Genomic DNA, 16,409 nt, shown 5'->3' with positions numbered 1-16,409 from the left:
AAAAGAGGAAGTCAAACTGTCCCTGTTTGCAGATGACATGATTGTATATCTAGAAAATCCCATTGTCTCAGCCCAAAATCTCCTTAAGCTGATTAGCAACTTCAGCAAAGTCTCAGGATACAAAATCAATGTACAAAAATCACAAGCATTCTTGTACACCAATCACAGACAAACAGAGAGCCAAATCATGAGTGAACTCCCATTCACAATTGCTTCAAAGAGAATAAAATACCTAGGAATCCAACTTACAAGGGATGTGAAGGACCTCTTCAAGGAGAACTACAAACCACTGCTCAATGAAATAAAAGAGGATACAAACAAATGGAAGAACATTCCATGCTCATGGGTTGGAAGAATCAATATCGTGAAAATGGCCATACTGCCCAAAGTAATTTATAGATTCAATGCCATCCCCATCAAGCTACCAATGACTTTCTTCACAGAATTGGAAAAAACTACTTTAAAGTTCTTATGGAACCAAAAAAGAGCCCGCATCGCCAAGTCAATCCTAAGCCAAAAGAACAAAGCTGGAGGCATCACGCTACCTGACTTCAAACTATACTACAAGGCTACAGTAACCAAAACAGCATGGTACTGGTACCACAACAGAGATATAGATCAATGGAACAGAACAGAGCCCTCAGAAATGATGCCGCATATCTACAACTATCTGATCTTTGACAAACCTGACAAAAACAAGAAATGGGGAAAGGATTCCCTGTTTAATAAATGGTGCTGGGAAAACTGGCTAGCCATATGTAGAAAGCTGAAACTGGATCCCTTCCTTATACCTTATACAAAAATTAATTCAAAATGGATTAAAGACTTAAATGTTAGACCTAAAACCATTAAAATCCTACAAGAAAACCTAGGCAATACCATTCAGGACATAGGCGTGGGCAAGGACTTCATGTCTAAAACACCAAAAGCAATGGCAACAAAAGCCAAAATTGACAAATGGGATCTAATTAAACTAAAGAGCTTCTGCACAGCAAAAGAAACTACCATCAGAGTGAACAGGCAACCTACAGAATGGGAGAAAATTTTTGCAACCTACTCATCTGACAAAGGGCTAATATCCAGAATCTACAATGAACTCAAACAAATTTACAAGAAAAAAACAAACAACCCCATCAAAAGGTGGGCAAAGGACATGAACAGACACTTCTCAAAAGAAGACATTTATGCAGCCAAAAAACACATGAAGAAATGCTCATCATCACTGGCCATCAGAGAAATGCAAATCAAAACCACAGTGAGATACCATCTCACACCAGTTAGAATGGCCATCATTAAAAAAACAGGAAACAACAGGTGCTGGAGAGGATGTGGAGAAATAGGAACACTTTTACACTGTTGGTGGGACTGTAAACTAGTTCAACCATTGTGGAAGTCAGTGTGGCGATTCCTCAGGGATCTAGAACTAGAAATACCATTTGACCCAGCCATCCCATTACTGGGTATATACCCAAAGGACTATAAATCATGCTGCTATAAAGACACATGCACACGTATGTTTATTGCGGCACTATTCACAATAGCAAAGAGTTGGAACCAACCCAAATGTCCAACAACGATAGACTGGATTAAGAAAATGTGGCACATATACACCATGGAATACTATGCAGCCATAAAAATGATGAGTTCGTGTCCTTTGTAGGGACATGGATGAAACTGGAAAACATCATTCTCAGTAAACTATCGCAAGGACAAAAAACCAAACACCGCATGTTCTCACTCATAGGTGGGAATTGAACAATGAGAACTCATGGACACAGGAAGGGGAACATCACATTCCAGGGACTGTTGTGGGGTGGGGGGAGGGGGGAGGGACAGCATTAGGAGATATACCTAATGCTAAATGACGAGTTAATGGGTGCAGGAAATCAACATGGCACATGGATACATATGTAACAAACCTGCACATTGTGCACATGTACCCTAAAACCTAAAGTATAATAATAAAAAAAAAAAAAAATAAAAATAAAAATAAAAAAAAAGGAATTTTCTTCCAGGGAAATAACCATTTAAATAATATCTATTGCAAATGGGACATGCGTGCTTTTAAATGTCAATGCTGAGAATTCTTTATTTTAAGGCACAAGAAAGCCTCTTTGTTAGGAAAACAAAAGCTGACAAGTGACTCACAAGCTTATTAAAAGAAACGCAGGATCTGGTGGCAGTTCGACTTTCCTAAGTAGAATCGCATAGTTACACACTCCTCAGGAGCTTACAAACCACTTGCTCTTCCTTTGCTGCATGAGTTATTATGCCAGAGGCTGGCCACCTCCACCCATTTTATGAGGACAGAAATGCAGGCCTCATGTGGAAACATAGGTGACATATGTTTCTTAGCAAGGGTGGAACTTGCTAACAGGTGGATTTCACAGGGCCTGGCTCAGGGGATGCCATATTCTCACATTAGGAGGACTAAAATAATAGGGCGTCGTTGGCCTGAGGTCTCTAACTTTGTCTTCTGGGTGAAGGACTGTGGGTTTTGACATCTGACTGTGGGAAATGTTGCCTCTCTCCTATGATCTCACTTCTCTCTCACTTAGTACTCCTCTTTACCGCTGTATGATGGGCCCATGTGTTGATTATCTATTGCTGTGTAACAAATTATTCCAACACTTTGCAACTTAAAGGAATAATGATTATCTTGGATGAGGAATTCAGGAGGGGATGGCCCGAGTCTTCCTAGGTTACTGTCAAGATGTCAACCAGGGCTGTAGTCCCCTGAGACTGGAGCATCTGCTTCCAAGCTCACCCACATGGCTGTTAGCAGGCCTCTGCTTCTGGCTAGCTGTGGGCTGGAGGCCTCCGTTTCTCACCATGTAAGACCCTCCATAGGCTACCTGAGGGTCCTCATGACATGATAGCTGGCTTCCCCCAAAGCAACTTATGGGGGGTGGGTAAGAGGGTGGGGGAGAGAGAGAGATAGAAAAAGAGAGAGAGAGAGCTAGCTCAAGACAGAAGCTGCAGTGGTTTTGTAACCTAATTTCAGAACTGCCATGCCCTCACTTCTCCTTTATTCTATTCATTAGCAGTGAGTCACTAAGCCCAGCCCACACTCAAAGGGAGGGGAATTTGGTGGCTCACGCCTGTAGTCCCAGCACTTTGGGAGGCCGAGACAAGTGGATCATCTGAGGTCAGGAGTTTGAGACTAGTCTGGCTAACATGATGAGACACCTGTTTTTACTAAAAATACAAAAATTAGCTGGTCATGGCGGCAGGTGCCTGTAGTCCCAGCTACTTGGGAGGCTGAGCCAGGAGAATCATTTGAACCCGGGAGGCGGAGATTACCATGAGCTGAGCTCGAGCCATTGCACTCCAGCCTGGGCGACAGAGCTAGACTCCGTCTAAAAAAAACAAAACAAAACAATACAAAACAAAAAGGAGGAGGGGGAATTAAGCCCCACCTCTTGAAGGGAGGAGTGCAAAGAATTTGTGGCCATGTTTTTAAAACCACTTAAAGCCCATCAAAAAAGCAATACTAAATCACAATAATAATTCCAGACATTGCCTTGGAATACTTCCAGGCTTGAAGATCAAAGCTCTGTAAGGCTTTGTCAGGCTACAGACTCTAGGGAAAAGCTTCTGTTGAATGGGATCCTAGAAGAGCGTGGCTTCTTTCCCCTGCCTGCTCTAAGTTGTTGGCATTTTCCTATAGGTTATTTTGTTCTGTCTAATCAGAGGTGACCTTGACTGTGATTTTCATCCTTCTGTCACTTCTTCCTTCTTGATTGTGTTTTACTTTAAGGGTGGGAGGTGTCAGGACCCAAGGTGTGAAGTAGCTGTCAGAAAACTGACCATTCACTCCATGTCCTCACCACCATCATGCTGCTTGTGGGACATTGAGAGGTCTGTGCACCTGCTGGAGTTGTCAGCCATGGCTACTGTACCCAGCAGAACTCACAATAATTTGGGAAATGTTCACCATCTGCTTTCAGGAGAATTGTTTTTGGAGAAAATTTATTTTTAGAGATTCATTTTGTGACTGATAGATATTATCCAGTTCTCTCAGTTAAAAAAGAAACCAGTGGCCTAGATTTCCTAGAATAGTTGTGGATTAAATAAACATTTTGGTTTAGTAATCATCTAGAAAAAAAAAAAAGGAACATGACTATTATTTTTCTTTCTTTCTTTTCTTTCTTTTTTTTTTCTTTTTCTTTAAAGAGAGAGGGTCTTGCTCTGTTGCCCAAGCTGCACTGCAGTGGTACAGTAATAGCTCACTGCAGCCTCAAACTCCTGGGCTCAAGCAATCTTTCCACCTCAGCTTCCTGAGTAACTGGGACTGCAGGTGTACACCACCATACCTGGCTAATTTTTAAATATTTTTGTAGAGGCAGGGTCTCGCTATATTGCCCTGGCTGGTCCCTAACTCCTGACCTCAAGTGATCCTTCTGCCTCAGCTTCCCAAAGTGCTGGGATTATAGGCATGAGCTACTACACCTAGCCGTATTTTTCTTTTTAATAAAGGTAACTTCTTGCTTGTAAAACTCAATCATGTTCATGCTAAACATTTCAAATGACATTAAAAATAGCATAAAGTAGAAAAAATACCATCCTCAACCCTACCTCCTAGATACAACCCTTGTTACCAGGTCGAGTGTGTTTCTTTCCACACTTTGTGTGCCTAAGTGCTTTTCATGTGGGTTGATGTTGACATCATCTCTTTTAATGCTTGTGCTATTGATGCTATTAATTCCATTTTAGGTTTCTTCATATGGTGGTTACCTCACTTACCAAGCCAAGTCCTTCGGCTTGCCTGGCGACATGGTTCTTCTGGAAAAGAAGCCAGATGTACAGCTCACTGTAGGTATCAGAGCATGACCTAAGTGGCAGGAAGTGGCGGTTGCAATTGGTGCTGATCTAAATTTAGGACATCTTGATATGTGGCCTACAAAAAGTTTAGATTAAATCATTTCCAATATTTTGCAGAAACTAAATGAAAGTTGAAAGCATGTAGCATCTTTTCAGGATCCTGCCTCCTCTGACCAAATGGTGTCTGTCTTCTCTGCCTCCAAAGTACTTAACCGTCTTTTGCTTTTGCCTCTCAGAAGTTACTGCCTCATTTTAAACTTTTTTTTTAACTTTTTTTATTTTTGTAGAGACAGGGTCTCACTGTGTTGCCCAGGCTGGAGTTGAACTCCTGGCATCAAGCAATCCTCCTGCCTTGGCTTCCCCAAGCACTGGGGTTATAGGCACACACCACCATGGCCAGCTAAGTTTTTAATTTTAATTTTTGTAGAGATAGGGTCTCACTATGTTGCCCAGGCTGACCTCAAACTCCTAGGCTCAAGCAATTCTCCATGCTCAGCCTCCCAAAGCTCTGGGATTACAGGCGTGAGCCACATGTCCAGCCATATATTAAGCATTTTTTATGTTTCTGTCTTTCAATTTTGTTTCATAAATGTCTTTGAATCCTTCCCATGGGGCAAGATCATATTGTTGGACTCTGTAAAGGACAGGTGACCCCTTTTCTCAAAAGGAGGGGAGATTAGAGAAATATGCCAGGAACTCCAACCCACCCAACGGTAACTGTTGGAGAAGAGTCCAAACAGGGCCCTCTAAGCGCTGGGGTTTGGGTAGGGGGAATGGGAGTCATGTGGTCTGAGAGGCCCTTAGAAGACTCTGTGGTTCATTTTGAGCTAAGTCTTTAAGAATGGGCATTAAGAAGAGAAGTGCCCTTCCAGGGGCAGGGACTAAGGCTAACAGGACTCGGGGGTGGTACAGGGCAGGAGGCTGTGCTCATGGATGACCAGTCCAATGGGGCTGTATCATCAGTGTGTGCAGAGTCGTTGAAAACAAGTCTGGAAGGGTTTGATGCTATAACAGGATTTTTAGTCTGCCTCCCTGGTTCAAGCAATTCTCCTGCCTCAGCCTCCTGAGTAGCTGGGATGATAGGCATGGGCCACCATGCCTGGCTAATTTTTGTATTTTCTTTAGAGGTGGGGTTTCACCGTGTTGGCCAGGGTGGTCTCAAACTCCTGACCTCAAGTTGTCCACCCACCACTGAGGGGATGTTCGTTTTTTGAGAAAGGAAGTAACAACATCCACACACTATGTGCCTGGCACACAATCCAGTGCGACAGTCTAGAAAATTCCTTGAGGGCAAGGGTAGTAGCACATCCTACTTTGAATTCCCCACAACACAGGGCATAATACTCTAAACATAGGGTAGGGTGCCATTGCCTGAAGTCAGCTCTATTTCTGGTTTATGGGGTGTGATTAATGCGATGTAATGATAGATTCGGGAAAGGTTTTCTCATGTCATGCACTGTATACAGGGACCACCAAGTCACACACACCTCATCACAGCATATTCTTGGTAGATATTTGTATTCAGGCACTGCTGTGTTGTTTTGTTTTTACTGGTATGCAAATCTACTAAACTGTTTTAAAAAACTCCAAGGAACCTTTGCAGAGTATCTTGAAGATAAAGCAGCAAAGATTTTAGAGTCATAGTCCAAGGAAAAATAGCTACACAGTGAAAACACAGTCACAGCAGTGCTGTATTTCAGTTTCATGTTTTTGCAGAGCATCTTGTAGTTCAGGCCAAAGAGTTACTGCCAAAGAGTTTATTATGCAAACCATTGGAATTCACTGAGAGGTAATGACCAAATTTTCTGTTTAATTTTACCTTCAAACATGGAAAATAATTTAGGCTCACAAAACATTTTCCCTGCTGGTTTGTTCTAATCCACTGTAATTAAGACCCTCTAGGGCGTATTTCTTAGATTAAGGTTTTAAATGATATGTGATCCTAGGTAGTGGACTTCTTTCTGAAATGCCAGCCCTAATGAAATACCAAACCCCTTTAGGGTTTGGTGCTACAGCAGAAAAGCTGGGACATGTGTGTGTTTTTGCAGTAGGGTTGCTGATGGTAGGGTGCTGATGAAGTAGTGCTGGCCACCCCACCCTGCCCTGTTAAGATGCACATGTGAGCCACCATAATGGGGTGGGCTGGAGGCTGAAAGTGAGTGAGGCTGGGTCCCACAGGGGGAGGCAGCAGGGGAATTTCTCGCTCTACATGCTAGCTGCAGCTCCCTGCATGTGCCAACCCTCTGCCCTCCCCACCCTGCTCAGTAACCCACCCACCAAAGCACTTTCTTCCCACCACAGGCTGGTTTGGTGGGCAGTAATGAAAACAGCACTTCCTGCATTGACTGCAAGGCATAGTTAAAAATTTTTTTTTTTCTGCCAGGTGCGGTGGCCCACACCTGTAATCCCAGCACTGTGGGAGGCCAAGACAGGTGGATCACTTGAGGTCAGGAGGTTGATACCAGCCTAGCCAACATGGTGAAACTACTAAAAATACAAAAATAAAAAGGGTATGGTGGTGAGCACCTGTAATCCTAGCTACTAGGGAGGCTAAGGCAGGAGAATTGCTTGAACCTGGATGGCAGAGGTTGCAGTGAGCCAAGGTTGTGCTATTTCACTCCAGCCTGGGCAAGAGATTGAGATTCCGTCCCTGCCAAAAAGAAAAAAAAAAAAAAGAAATACCATCTTTTTAAGCTATTTTTGGCCAAGGCTATTTTCCTGATTTCCTATTTGTGAAAATACATTGTATTACTTATAATTATTCTGTTTCCATGTCACTAATATTTTTACCAGTCAGTTAATTCTGAACTGTTTTTTTAAGTCAGGTATGTCATATGATGTAGACCATAGAAATGTTTTCTTAGATCAGTTATAAATCTTGAAAGATCCCAGTGAAGGTACTAAGACATTCATGGTTTTCTTTAAACAGGGTCAGCATATGTCCATCATCTATGAGGAGACAAACACCCCACGGCCAGACCGGCTGCATCATGGGCGAGTGCAGGTGGTCGAGGTAAAGGAAGAGCAACCATGGGATGGTCCTTTCTGTTTTATGACTTAATTATTTCAGACAATCATGATTTTTACTCATTTTAAGAATTTTAAAATATGGATTCTATTTATATAAGTTTATATATACAGGTTGAGCATCCTTAATCTGAAAATCCAAAATCCAAAATGCTCCAAAATGCAAAATATTTTGAGCACCAACATGACATTCAAAGGAAATGCTCATTGGAGCATTTCAGCTTTCGGATTTTCAGATTAGAAATTCTCAGTGGGTAAATACAATGCAAATGTTCCAAAATAAAAAAAAAAATTCTGAAACTTGGATCACTTCTGGTCACAAACATTTCAGAGAAGAGATACCCAACTTGTATAGATTCAAAATATGAATTGTATAAAATGTGGAGTGTTTGATGCTCATGTGGCTTTCTTGGTACCATCTGTCCAGCCCTTTTATACTTTCTCTCCCATTTCACAATTAATTATCCTTATCTTCAAAACCCCGTGAGTCAGCCTGGGCAAGATGGCAAAACTCTGTCTGCACAAAAGCAAAATTCAGTGGGCATGGTGGGGTGTGGGGTGTGCCTGTAATCCCAGCTACTTGGGAAGCTGAGGTGGGAGGATTGCTTGAGCCCAGGAGGTCGAAGCTGCAGTGAGCCATGATCACACCACTGCACTCCAGCCTGGGCAACAGAGTGAGACCCTGTCTCAAACAAACAAACAAACAAAAAAACCTGTGAGCTTGTAAATGCTATGACATAGCTCCCTGTCATCCTCAGTTCTCCCTCAGTGCCTGAGACCTGGTTAATGTTCAACATAGGCTTAGGATGAATGAATAGAAAAGCTATGAAAATGTTTTACATCCAAAGAAATAAGAGTAATATTAGCAAAATAAAGGAAAGCTCATCAGATCATAAAACATTTTGTTATACTCATTTGGTTACAACTATTCCTTAAAAATAGTGCTCCATTTATATTATTAAATATGTCCAGTACGTCTAGGTGAAACTTTTTGAGTACTTTGAACTTACAGACATATTTTAATGTTTCTGAAAAGGTACATTTATACAATGGAATACTATCTGGCAATAAAAGAAACAAAATATGATACTTGCTACAAGACACCAAAGAAATATCATATTGTATGATTCTATTTATGCGAGACAGGTGATATCAGTAAAATGATAGAGAATCTCTAAAAATTCTGTCCTTCATAAAAGCGATGAGAGAACTGGCAAAAAGGGGAAAAAAGGTCAGAATCAATGTTTTCAGAACTCTGGAAATTACTCAAAGCCTTGCAGCCATCTGGAAATGGCACACAATGTATAAAGCTGCAATTTGTATGATGGTAGCATACAAGAGAAGAGGAGGGAATGATACTAATAGAAACAAAGTTTTTTTATACTGTTGAAATTAAGCTGGCATTTATATAAATTGTCCAGCATGGACACATGCATAGAGACAGAATGTAGATTAGTGGTTGCCTGGGTTTGAGGGTGGGAATGGTAGTGACTACAAATTGATGCAAGTGTTCTTTTTAAGGTAATAGAAATGTTCTAAAATTATATTATGATGATGATTGCATGCTTCCATAAATTTATTACAAATTGTACACTTAAAATGAGGGAATATTATTGTATGTAAATTATTCCTTAAGCTGCTAAAATATAAATTAAAATTATATAAGCATCATATTTGTATGTTAGTAATGGCTACCATTTGCTAGGAATGATGCTGAACACTTTATTATATCATTTAATTTACGTTAATTATAATGATAGCCTCAAGACATTAGGTATTACTGTGCCTATTTAAGAGATGTAAAAACAGTTCAACAAGGGCAACAAAATATAAAGGTTAAAAAGGCAGGCTTTTGGAGGCCAGGCGCGGTGGCTCATGCCTGTAATTCCAGCACTTTGGGAGGCTGAGGTGGGCGGATCACGAGGTCAGGAGATCGAGACCATCCTGGCTAATACCATGAAACCCCACAAAATACAAAAAATTAGCCAGGCGTGGTGGCACACGCCTGCAGTCAGGAGTTCGAGACCAGCGTGGCCAACATGGCAAAACCTCGTCTCTACCAAAAATACATTAAAAAAAAATTAGGTCGGGTGCAGTGGCTCACACCTGTAATCGCAGCACTCTGGGAGGCCGAAGTGGGCAGATCATGATGTCAGGAGTTTGAGACCAGCCTGGCCAACATGGCAAAACCCTGTCTTTACTAAAAATACAAAAATTAGCCGGGTGTAGTGGCATGTGCCTGTAATCCCAGCTACTCGGGAGGCTGAGGCAGGAGAATCACTTGAACCCGGGAGGCAGAGGTTGCAGTGAGCTGAGATCACACCACTGCACTCCAGCCTGGGTGACAGAGCAAGACTCTGTCTCAAAAGAAAAAAAAATTACCAAACAGAACATAGCAAGTGTTGACAAGAGTGTGGTGAAATTGGGACCCTTCGACCCTCTTGGTGGGAATGCAAAATGGTGCATCCACTGTGGAAACACTATGGAAGTTCCTCAAAAAATTAAAAGTAGGATTACCATATGCTCCAGCAGTCCCACTTCCGGATATATATCTAAAATAACTGAAAACAGGACCTTGACAAGATATTTGCACATTCATGTTCATTGCAGCATTATTCACAATAGCCAAGAAGCAACCAAATGTCCATCAACAGATGAATAGACAAAATGTGGTGTATGTAGATATATGCAATGGAACATTATTCCCCCTTAAAAAAGAAGGAAATTCTGTCATAGGCTACAATATAGATGAACCTTGAGAACCTTATGCTAAGTGAAACAAGCCAGTCACAAAAGGACGAATACTTCATGATTCCACTTATATGAGTTATCTGAAATAGTCAATTCTTAGCAACAGAAATTAGAATAGTGGTTGCCAGGGGCTGGGGAGGGGAAAAAGGGAATTTTTCAATGGGTACAGAGTTTCCCTTTTGCAAGCTGGTAAGTTCTAGAGATCTGTTGTGCAATGTTGTGCTTATAGTTAACAATACTGTACAGTTAAAAATGGCTAAGATGGTAAATTTCATGTTGTGTGTTTTTTACCACAATAACAATTAAAATAAAATAATATAAACATTTGTGCAAGAAAAGATTGTATTTTCTGTCACCGTTGTGTACGTTTAATGAATGACCTGAGCTGAATGACTCAGTCGGTTTCCATATGCCTGCCTTCCCCCTTTCTCACTCACCTTATGTTTGCACAAACAAAAGCACATTTAAAAGATAAGTAGGACCCTGGGAATTTTATTTCATTTTATTGCCCCTATTCCCTGCCTTCATTTTTTTTCCTTCCTTCATGGGAATAACCCAGGACACCTGACTTCTAAATGTAAATACTCCAGGAGGCAGATATTTCCCCATCTTATTTCATTTCTCCCTATGCATTTTAAGTATCTTTTCTTTGATTCATTCAGGGTGTCTGCCTCTAAGGAACCCCTGGAAGTGAGCCTGCCTAAGGAAGACCCTGCCTTTCTTTTTCCATGTGTAGGGAAACTTCAGACATGCCAGCAGCCGTGCCCCGGTGTCTAGGGAGGAGCTGATGACAGTGCTGTCTAGACTGGCAGATGTGCGCATCCAAGGCCTCCACTTCACAGAGACTCAAAGGCTCACCCTGAGTGAGGTGGGGCTAGAGGAAGCCTCTGACACAGGAAGTGGACGCATAGCACATGCTGTGGAAATGTGTGCCTGCCCCCCTGCCTACGCTGGTGACTCTTGTCAGGTAGGAAGTTTTCCCATCCACAACATTCCCCTAGGGAGCTCCTGTGGCTGTTTTTGGCTGCTGTCCAGCACTGCGGGTGGTTTGAGGCCCTCTGTTGTTTCTCTGTTCAAGTTTCTGCAGGGCTTATCTTATATCTTACTTAGATTCCCTTCAGGAATTAAATGTGAAAAAGACATCATCAGTGTCTCAGAATTCATAGGAAAGCCACAGGAGTTCAATAGATGCTGAGGGTTAAAAAAATCCAGAGTAGGAAAATAATATACTATAGTTTCAAATAGCTAGAAGGAGGATATTGACTGTTCCCAACACAAAGAAATGATCAATGTTTGAGATGATGGATATGCTAATTACCTTATCTGATCACTAAACATTGTATGTATCACAACATCACTATGTACTCCATAAGTATTATCATTATTATTTATCAATTTTTGAAATAAAATATTTTTTAAATGAAGGAGCTCACCAGTCAGCATCTTAGTATTTGAGCCCCTGCTTTCCCAATAACTGACCTTATACCTTTCTCTAATCCGGAGCCTCCCTCCACCCGCTCTCAACTCCCCAGTAGAGTTGAATTCCAGAGAATATCCTGGATTTCTTAGAGGACATTATGTTCTAGCTTGCAGCAGGACTCTCATTGTTTGAGGTCCAGTCAACCAGAGCTGTCTTCAGATGATTAAAATGTGCCATAAAATGAAACTATTTAATTTCTCTGGCTATAAATATGTCTTTTCTTAAAGATCAGGGCAAAAGCACAATGTTAGCATGATTAATAAAAACAGCAAACACTCACTCTGTGTATTCCATACATCCATAAGTACATAGGCTTAGCAAAACCTTTCACTTTCTTTCCTGGCCCCCTGGTAGCTGAAAACCCCAAGGTGATCTGTGCATACAAGTTCCCACTTTTTAAACCTGCAAAAACAAATCTGACCTGCTGTGGTCTTCTGGGAATTCCCAAGTTGTAATATTTAGCCCACAGGTTGCCTGCATTCTTCCCCTTCCTCCATCGCTTTTCTAGCCTGATTAAAATTGATAGCCTGAGGGAAATAGAGGGACTCTGGATTTCCACCCTCCTATCCAGGGCGTGTTCCCTGCCCGTGACTCAGCCTGTGATTTAGGGCGTCTGCAGGGTGAGGTGGGTGGAAGGTGATGCCCGCCCCACCTCACAGGAATTACAGAGCGGTGCGCTTACCTGTGGGACTGTTAAGTGTTCTCTGGCACAGGCTGACTCATGTGTGAAGTTTAAAGGTGGGGCCCCTGCCGCAGACAGCCTTCCTTACCTGAGTCAGGCAGGCCCGGGCACTGAGCAGGAAGGGCAGGTATAAGAGGAAGAGGCAGAGGTTCCTGCGCAGCCAGCGGACGCCCAGGAACCAGGATGCCTCCAGCAGTGAGGCGGTCAGCCCGCAGCATGGGATGGCTGTGGATCTTTGGGGCAGCCCTGGGGCAATGTCTGGGCTACAGTTCACAGCAGCAAAGGGTGCCATTTCTTCAGCCTCCCGGTCAAAGTCAACTGCAAGCGAGTTATGTGGAGTTTAGACCCAGCCAGGTAACGTCCTTTTAAGTTTTGGTTTGGGGTGGGGAAGAGTTTCCAGCTTTGTGACATTCTAAGTTACAGTTATGGTGATTAATGAGTAAATGGGTGGACTGAGGAGGCGCTGATGGCCTCCCAGTCACCTTGACTGGCAGTGTTTATTACAGTGCCTGACAGATTGCTCTCCCGAGCTATTAACCGCAAACCCCATTAACATCAGCCCACCTGGAAATGCCCAGACAGTTAAGAGCTTGAATGCTTGCGGGATGTTAATATACAATGAAACTTTATGCCCTTTAGAGACTATCCCAAGCCTCAGAACAAAAGAGTCAAATGCCTATAACTTTCCAAATGCTACTTGGAAGAAAATTTACCCACAGGGGGAAAAAAATGAGAAAGAGTGAAATCCAGTGCTTAAGAAAGGTGGTCAAAGTTTGCATAATACCTAAAAGACATGCTTCCATTTGCCAGGCATGAAACATTAAGAAATTCTGCTCTCTTTAAACTTCCTGGATGCTGCCTGTATTCTTACAGAGAAATAGATCCTATGGCTACAGATATAGCCCTGGAAACTGGATTAGGGACATAATCTTATCATTTGTATATAATTTGTATTACAAAATTTTACTGGAAAACTTAACATAAAACATCATCATGTTAATTAGTTATAAAACCCCTGTATTGAAATAATGTATTAGAACACATTTATTTTCATTTAAAAGTGAGTGTTCAATATAATCTGAATACTTGAACTGATTTTTTTGTAGAATGTGGTTTTGCTTGCTTTTTATAAGAGGTGAAAAAATGATTCTATTTTAGTAACTGACAAATCCTCAGAGTCACATGATATGTAACTCTTGCAGAGTATATTTTCTGCTTGTAATCAAAAGCAAATTAAGATGAGTGATTTAGTTTTAATCAGGATAGACTATACTCCCCCAAAGCATGTTTAATTAAGGCTTTTTCTCAAGCATGTTGTCATAAACTAACCAGATCTATCTGCTTATTTGAATAACTTGCTCTTTACCAAATGTGATTATTTTGTAAGCAGGTAATGTGATATACACTGATAATTATAAGTTACTTGCTACTTATTAGGACAGATTGTATAATAGATAGAATGACACCATCATTGGCTGCATTTCATTCACATGTAAATCTCAGTTGTGCTTTCAGCAAAATAACATTCCTTTCATACTTTGATTCTCCTTTAGGCAAGCCTATTCATATAACAACATAATCTATTTATTTGCAATGTACTCTTTGCCCTAAACACAGTTCCTAATAGCTTAAAGGAACATTATATTGGAAACTGTGGTCTTACTGTTCATGATCTATATTCATTGGTAATTTTGGAAGGGGCTCTAGCAACACCTGGGAGATTCCACTCCCGGAGCACATGAGGCTTCTGCCTCTCTCTCCTGTCAGGTGGCTTCTTTCTCTCTCCACTGGACCAGGTAGAGACCTTTATGGCCATGAGTGAATAAGAATGGACTGTCCACTTCAAGATTTCCTTTGAGTATAGTTTCCAAGTTTTACAGACATATGTGCTATTACATTACAAATCTAAGAAGATTTGATAAAAGACTATCCTTTATCTTGAAATAGTTTTCTTGATGCTTTCAAGATAGGGTATATAGGAGATCAGAGAAACAAATTAGGGGCAATATCTGATTTTATTTATTTATTTATTTATTTATTTGACAGGGTTTCACTGTTGTTGCCCAGGCTGGATTGTGGTGGCGCAGTCATGGCTCACTGCAACCTCCACCTCCCAGGTTCAAGCGATCCTCCCACCCCAGCCTCCCGAGTAGCTGGGACTATAGGCATGTGCCACCATGCCCGGCTAATTGTTGTATTTTTTGGTAGAGACGAGGTTTCACCATGTTGCCCAGGCTGATCTCGAACTCCTGGGCTCAAGTGATCCACCCGCCTTGGACTCCCAAAGTGCTGGAATTATAGGCTTGAGCCACCACAACCAGCCAATATGTGATTTTAATCTGTGCGCTGATTTGCTCTGCCAAAATAAAGGACATGTCTATAATTTTCTTTAAAGACAGAAATCTAAATACTTTTAATGGCTGGTATAAGAAGAATTGTTTTTTTTTCTATTGGAGGGATTCTTAACTAGAATCATTTTAAAAAGATATTAGTTCATGAAAAGAAAATTATAAGTCTTTTCATCCAGATGAAAATGCATAACTTGTGTTATACTGGAGAGAGATAATATACAGAAGATAGAAATAATCAAATCAAGATTGAACAAGGAAACAAGACCAACCCAAGGAGAGTCCCTCAGGCTGAGCCTCTGTGTGTTCGGGCGGACCAGATGTTCGTGAACAGTCCTGTATGGGAACCTCATGCGCACTCCCCTCCCCTGGCTTCTCTGTTGCCCATGGCCTAGTGAGTGGCAATGAAGTGACTCCACTGATTGTGGCATGATTATCTAAATCTCAGTTAAGACTCCTATTCCCCCCAACCCACTCCTCCTCCTATACTGCCCCCTCACCAGCCCAAACCCACACTTGGAGAGAAAACGGCTACCCAAAGATAATTTGGACTTGAAGTGATTTGCTTAGATGTCCTCCCCTCTAAGGACGAGTCTCTTTATTTGTCCATTTCCACCTTCTCCACCTGCCCACAAAACAGTTGCTGTGAGAAGAGAGGAGCCCCTTCTCACCCCCCACCTCCACACGTGCCCTGTCTCTGATTTCCCCACCGTGCATCTCACACTCCCACCAGGGCATGAAAAACAAACAGCTTGAGAGAAAAACAAGTGGACATGACAGGTTGAAATTAAAAATATTCACACTGACTGAAGGAAAGAAGGTTTGAAAAATGAATGCTTCAGCTGGGCTCAGTGGTGCACGTGCCTGTGGTTCCAGCTACGTTGGAGGCTGAGGCAGGAGGATCGCTTGAGCCCAGGAGCCTAAGACTCTAGTGCACTATGATCACACCTATGAATAGTCACTACACTCCAACCTGGGCAGCAGAGTGAGACCCTGTCTCTAAAAAATAAAAATGATGTGAATGCTTCACAGTGAGAGGTGTCACATGCTTTGGATAGTAATCGTTTTCTTTCTTTGTACTGATTAAACACTTTGTTTGAAAAATAGGGTTGTAGCCCTGGATACTATCGGGATCATAAAGGCTTGTATACTGGACGGTGTGTTCCCTGCAATTGCAACGGACATTCAAATCGATGCCAGGATGGCTCAGGCATATGTGTTGTGAGTAAATTGACACTTTAATGCTATCAGCAGGCAATCTGTTTCTCCTCCATTCCTCTGTACTATGCCCGAAGAC

The 16,409-nt window shown here is 41.8% G+C and overlaps 1 protein-coding gene across 5 annotated transcripts in view; it reads left to right on the top strand.

The window, feature by feature from the left end:
- The window catches only part of LAMA3 (laminin subunit alpha 3), a 274,538-nt gene that overhangs the window by 179,225 nt on the left and 78,904 nt on the right, over positions 1-16,409 (top strand). For 3 of the 5 annotated variants that reach the window (XM_030810644.1, XM_012506378.2, XM_030810643.1), the window contains 4 exons: positions 4,717-4,815; positions 7,754-7,837; positions 11,339-11,569; positions 16,220-16,333. In XM_030810644.1, the coding sequence (XP_030666504.1) occupies positions 4,717-4,815; positions 7,754-7,837; positions 11,339-11,569; positions 16,220-16,333 (528 nt within the window). Of the gene's footprint in view, positions 1-4,716; positions 4,816-7,753; positions 7,838-11,338; positions 11,570-12,928; positions 13,119-16,219; positions 16,334-16,409 lie in introns of those variants that run through there. The other 2 variants (XM_030810646.1, XM_030810645.1) reach the window with 1 other exon arrangement.

This window comes from Nomascus leucogenys, chromosome 4, assembly GCF_006542625.1.
Source record: "Nomascus leucogenys isolate Asia chromosome 4, Asia_NLE_v1, whole genome shotgun sequence".
Taxonomy (NCBI): Eukaryota; Metazoa; Chordata; class Mammalia; order Primates; family Hylobatidae; genus Nomascus; species Nomascus leucogenys.
Note: the sequence above shows the minus strand (reverse complement) of the source record. Positions and strands in the feature narration are given on the sequence as shown.